This window comes from Polistes fuscatus, unplaced genomic scaffold (assembly GCF_010416935.1).
Source record: "Polistes fuscatus isolate 324 unplaced genomic scaffold, CU_Pfus_HIC Scaffold4, whole genome shotgun sequence".
Taxonomy (NCBI): Eukaryota; Metazoa; Arthropoda; class Insecta; order Hymenoptera; family Vespidae; genus Polistes; species Polistes fuscatus.
The window spans coordinates 5,532,637-5,538,636 of NW_025113118.1; the positions used below are offsets into that span (position 1 = coordinate 5,532,637).

The window sequence follows — 6,000 nt, forward strand, 5'->3', positions numbered from 1 at the left end:
CATAGATTAACGACCGTTTAAATCGATCAAGCGAACAAAAACTTTACAGATTTATGATTTTCATTTATTCTTTCAGATGGCGATTACTGCAAACGTAGTATAGAAACTGCCGGACTACAAGTTTACGGAAGTGGATATTACAACCATGCATTTTCAATGTTCCAAACATCTCGTGTAATGGAAACAACGATTGTTCTTTTTATCGCGATATTTTTCTACTAATGTAAGAGAAATCGGTTGACGAGTTCTACAAACGTGTGAACTAAAAACGTTGCCAAAAATGGTTAAGTATAATATATGCGACAGAACTATAAAGTGAGAGAGAGAGAGAGAGAGAGAGAGAGAAAAGAAGTTAAAACCAAAGGGTTAAATCAAAGAATTCAGTATAAAAGAAATGACTATATTTTGTTGATGGTCAAGATTGTTCTTTCGTTACTGAATCCTCAATACGAGAATAATAAAACAAATAAATAATTTTAACATATCAAATGTGCGTCGAACTTATGTATGTTTGTGTGAGTCACGCGAGCGTATAAATCTCATAGATTACGTACACCACACTCATCTGTGTAATCAGTGTACTTAGCACCATTCATTGTATTAATTTTAAGCGTTGATAAAATATAAATAAAATGATCGATCTTCTCTTAAATATAATATAAATTATTTCATTTTGTTGTTGTTGGATTATAAATATTTGAATGAACATTTATTTTTATCTATTCTTCCAGCTTTCTTTTATTTATACGAATAATTAATACGAAAATGCTAATTTATTTAAATTGTTAATTATACGTAATCAAATGGTAAATTGCATCGATACTCCTGTATCGAGAAAGCAATTACTCGTAACCGGTAGAATTGATAGCAAGAAAATTATACAGAAACCTTTACATTCTCGATCACGTCATTATAAAATTCGTCCGTGTAATTTTTTGTCATTCGCGTACAAATGACTTTTCTTCTTGCAATTATATTCGTTTAAAGATTCCGTACTTTCTCGAAGAGGGATGGAAGAGAATTAAAAAAGAGATAAAAAAAGAAAGAAAAAAGAATGAAAGACATGCACCGTGTATCTACTTTCATGCGGTGAAATGCAATTGCAGCAAGGAAGAGATGACCAGAAAGTTGTTCGCCCAGTTTCGTAATTTAAAAACGTAGAAACGACGGGTATCTCTGGAAAGCCGAAAAAGCAACCGAGGAAAGTTGAACATTTACGTATATTTCCGTAAAGTCGAATTAATACAATGATTTAAAATGACCTCTTGCATATCGTCCATGATCAAGTCAATGTGCTTTCTACGATTACCTGATTTCAAATGAACGAATACGTATCATGATCGATTATATTGGCGAGAAAGTTAGTTTCGTTTAAAAGTATGTCAAATCGATGCGTTAAAATAATACAATTAACTTAGCGTTGTTTCGTCATCTTATTTATAATGACTGAATCAATTCCAAGTACGATCTTGGTCATATACTTACGTAATGCATTAGTGTTCTAAGATCGAACGTGTTGAATGACTGTCCGACTGATTGGACGTTCATGATAAACGAGAATACTGTTCTATTATACTAGTGACTGGCGTCAAACCAGAACATGGCAATTTTCTTTTAATAATCATAGCGGTCTAATGGATTTTCTCTTGTTTGCAGCTTCAATTTCATGGGTATACGTGAGACCCATGTGTTATCGTGTTAAATCACCCACTCGTTTCTCATTAATCTAAGACTCGGAATGAAAAATAAATCTTTAAAAGAGTAGAATGGAATAATCAGAGTATCATTCATTTCAAATTGCTTTACATGATATCTTTGAAATTGTATGCATACCTTAACGTCACAAATTTTTCCTATTACAACAAAATATTTATCTATTATAATAGTTTGAAATATCTTTACGAACAAATAAGAATACATTTGAAAATATTTCATTCGAATTTAATATGGAAAATATTTGTATCGTAGAAGGTTAATATCGAATTATATAAAATTCGATTTTCAAAATAAATAACAGGATATATAAGAGAAGAAATACATGCAAGATGAAAATTATAAAAGGTAAAGTATATTTTAAACGCGATGGGACATCGAAGGGTGACCATCGAATAGAAAGGAAGAGTTTTTCGACCTGGCCCAAAACTGGTTCGTCCACTTGCGTAATCGGAAGACCGGGAAGTCAATCCTTTCCGCGAAACGTCTACAACGCGCACAATGAACCGGCTGGTCAGCCAGCAGCCAACCAGCCAACCACTTTCACCATTCACGAATACACGCGAGGGGAACGTCGATGTTGGTGTGCGTTTTTTTTTTTCTCCTTTTTTCTTAAATCGATCCTCTAACTCTTTTTTGTTCTTCCATATTACTTTTTTCTTTTTTCTTTTTTTTTTTTTTCTATTATCCCATAGAAAATCCATTTTGTACAAAAAAGAGTATTGAGAGCAAAGCAATTTAGTTTATTTCGAAAATGTATAATAATCATTCTCAGATCTTTCAACAGATATCCAGATAGATAAATATACTTTTATACTGATACATACATTCTTACCCATCGACCGCGAAAGTTATTTTCGAGAGAAAAGAAAGTAACGGGAAACCAAGGCGTCTTCGTCAATTGCGCAACAACGAAACGAGATTAAAAAAAAGCGAGAACGTTCTTTCGATTTTAAACTCGATATTGCTGCTAACTTTTAATCATCTTAACCGATACGCTCGATTTTGCAACGAATAATTAAATAATCAATTAAGAAAATTATTCAAATGGCTGTTCGATCTCGCAAATCTATTATATTTTTTTTTCCATTTTTATTTAAACAATTAAATAAGAACTTTAAAGAATTATTTGCGAAATGCGGATCTTAATTGATCATCGGAGCGTGTTCTTTTTAAATTACGCTCTCGTTTTACGAAATGAATTAATCGTTGGTTTAAAGATATCAAAGATATATTCGCTAAATAATATTAGTTATTAGAAACGTAATGAGGCTAATTACGATTTGCTCATTACGATGAAACAATACTGGTCTTGCATAATATCAAACAGCTCACGATGTTGTTCGACCAATGTCACTGTCTTTGATCGAGTCCATGCACGAGAAACTTTCTCGACTTCTGTCTCCGTTTCTTTCTCCTGTGTCTCCTTTAAAAAAAAAAAAAAATATATATATATACATGATTTTTTTAACTAACAATATAATCAAAATGGTTATCCACTTACATTGAAAACATGTCTCTTCCGGTATATCATTAACGTGATAAACCGATATTATTCCACGTCACAGTTTCGAACCAACTATTATTTTCTATCCGAGTTATTTTTTATTTGTTAATTAGTCCGAATAAAAAATCAAATAATATAATTGTTCGAAAATATCTTAGCTATTTCTGTTAACGTTGTATCATTAAACCGGTATATCGTTAACGCGATAATAAATGGCATTATTCAAATTATCGTTTAGAACGAACTATAATATTATTTTAAATACTAACATATTTATGAATTTCTTCGAAAAGAGACGTCGAGCGATATAATTTTTTCCAAAATATTCCGAGTCCTCCTTCTTTTTTTAAACGTCGTTCGAACGATCACTTAAATTCATCTTTTATGGTTTCGCTTAGGACGCTTAAACGTCAAATTGGAATTTCCGTTTAAAAGTCAAGGCCGATGGAAGAATAAAATCTTCGCGTTCCATTCGAAATTGTTTTATACATATATATATCTCTATTTTTTTTTCTTCGTTTTATTTCGAAATCGAATTAATTTCCCGCGGCGATAAAAAAAAAAGAAAAAAAAAAAAACAAAAAATAAAATTTAACTAATAAATTTCTAATTCGTGTAACAGATATGTAAATTTATTCTCGTAAACAAGTTAAATCAATGCCTATTGGCGTTTTTAACAATACGTCTTAACGATCTGACAGTTGTCGTTGTTTGTCTGTTTTGAATCGTCGAATGGCAGGGACGGGGATTAAAAGAGGGCCTGAAAATATTTATTTGCTTACATTTTGTAAACGTTAATACGGTTCTCAAAGCCCGTTCGCTTTCTATATTTATATATTTATTTTCAAATCGCTTATGGATCACGCAATACGTCGAGGCGTTAATTAAACGATCTCGGAATGACTACTATACTTCGAACGATCTCTAATCGACGCAATCGTTATGCAATAGCCAACTATCTTTCGACCATGTAATTTCTATTTTATGTGTTGATTTTTGTCAACAAAAAGTAGTATCATAATATCGATATAAAACATTACGACGACGACAAATTCGAGGTAAAATCTGCGACACACATTCACGCACACGAGAAAATCTCTACGTTAGATCGAATTTCATTTTTCGTACGGCAATTAAGGGAAACTAACAACTTTCTTGTACGTTTTATCTTTTAAATGCCGATTCTATTTGAATATATCTTACAACCCGGAGAAACTCTTTCTCGCAAATGATTTCAGCAAACATAGACAAATCGATAGAATAACTAATTAAAATAAGACGGAACAGTGCGCTAACATGCGAATAAGATTAGAAATAAAATACTTTCACTTTGAGAATTTTGTGTATTTCTAAATGGAAAATAAAATTTCGTCTTTTCTTTTTCTTTACATTTTTTTCTTCTTTCTTTTTTTTCTTTTTTTAACACTACGAATATAACATCAGCGTAGAGATTTATAAAAATCGCATTCTTTATCCGTATTTTAAAATCGCTATTACTTATAATTTATTATTAGATCCAAAATACAATTCAAAGTGGACACTCATTAGTCCGTCGTCATAAATTAGTATGTTTTTTCCATGAAAATGTTACGAAATATATGAACTAATCGAGGAATTAACAAAAACACCGGTCGATGGTAACGAGCTTTTAAATTTTATAATCAAGTCGTTTAAATAATCAAAGGATTCCGTTCTGCATCATTTTTTAAACATAAAGAAACTGGACGAAGGTCGTCGAATGATTATAATAAATAACTAGTTCCTCTTCTCTCCAAAAATATTTCCATGAAATGATATCGATCGAATATCTCTTCTACGAAAAGGAAATTAGAATACACCATAATATAAAATATAAAAAAAAACCTTGTAGAAAATAGAATCGAGATTGTACAAATTTGCATGAATATATTTTTCGAAAGGAATACGTTTTTTTTTTCTTGCGTTTTGATCGAACAATCGATTTAATATTCTCATTTATTAGAAAATTGTTTGTCAATTGAAAATTCGTAGACGAAAAAAATGATTGTAAGAGAAAATTAAGAGGAACTGCAACAACCGAACGAGAGACTAGTATTCAAATCGTAAGGAGAAAAAAAAGAAAGAAAAAGCCGATCGTGTTCTTCCGTGACTACTAATTAGTCTACGTCGTAGGACGAAGGCATTATTCGTGGCTTATAAGATTAAACGACCGATGGGCTCGTTGAACGTTGGTTGCAACGAGAGTCCGGTTCATTGCGTGCCGCGAGAACAAGAGGGAATTGCCCTAACCAATCATCCCATTATACCAGTCTACTTGCTCGTAGTCACAGTGTCCGACAACCGACGAGAAGGCCCGGACTTCACTTTCGCTCGTCTATTCAGATTTTATCTTTGTTCTTTTTTTTTTTCTTCTTTTTCTATCTTTTCTTTCTTTCCTTTTTTTCTGTTTTTTTTTTTTTTTTTTTTTTTCAAACGTAACCACCATGTACTTTCCTAGCAACAAAAACGAGTTAGAAGAGGAGGATTCTAACCGTTCTCCCGTCGAATTATTCGAAAAGTATTATCATTGAGTTTTTACATCGATCATTAAGATCTGACGATATTATAGTCTGTAGAAACTTGTATCATGAACGAGCAAAATATTCGTAGCTACCTCATAGAAATAATTGTCGATACTTCTATAATATTAACGTTTAAAATACTTCAATAAAATTTGTTGCCAACGAAAACGTATCTTGAGTTATTGCGTATTGTATTGAGGAATGGGGATTATTATTTATTTTTTAAATTAAAATATATCA

General features: G+C 31.6%; 1 protein-coding gene across 1 annotated transcript in view; it reads left to right on the forward strand.

Moving 5' to 3' along the window:
• Positions 1–652, forward strand: part of LOC122521062 (angiotensin-converting enzyme) — a 36,552-nt gene extending 35,900 nt beyond the window's left edge. Inside the window, exon 13 of the mRNA XM_043641481.1 lies at positions 77–652. Coding sequence (XP_043497416.1) covers positions 77–222 — 146 coding nt within the window. The 3' untranslated portion in view covers positions 223–652. The remainder of the gene's footprint in view (positions 1–76) is intronic.
• The last annotated feature ends 5,348 nt before the right edge of the window (positions 653–6,000 follow it).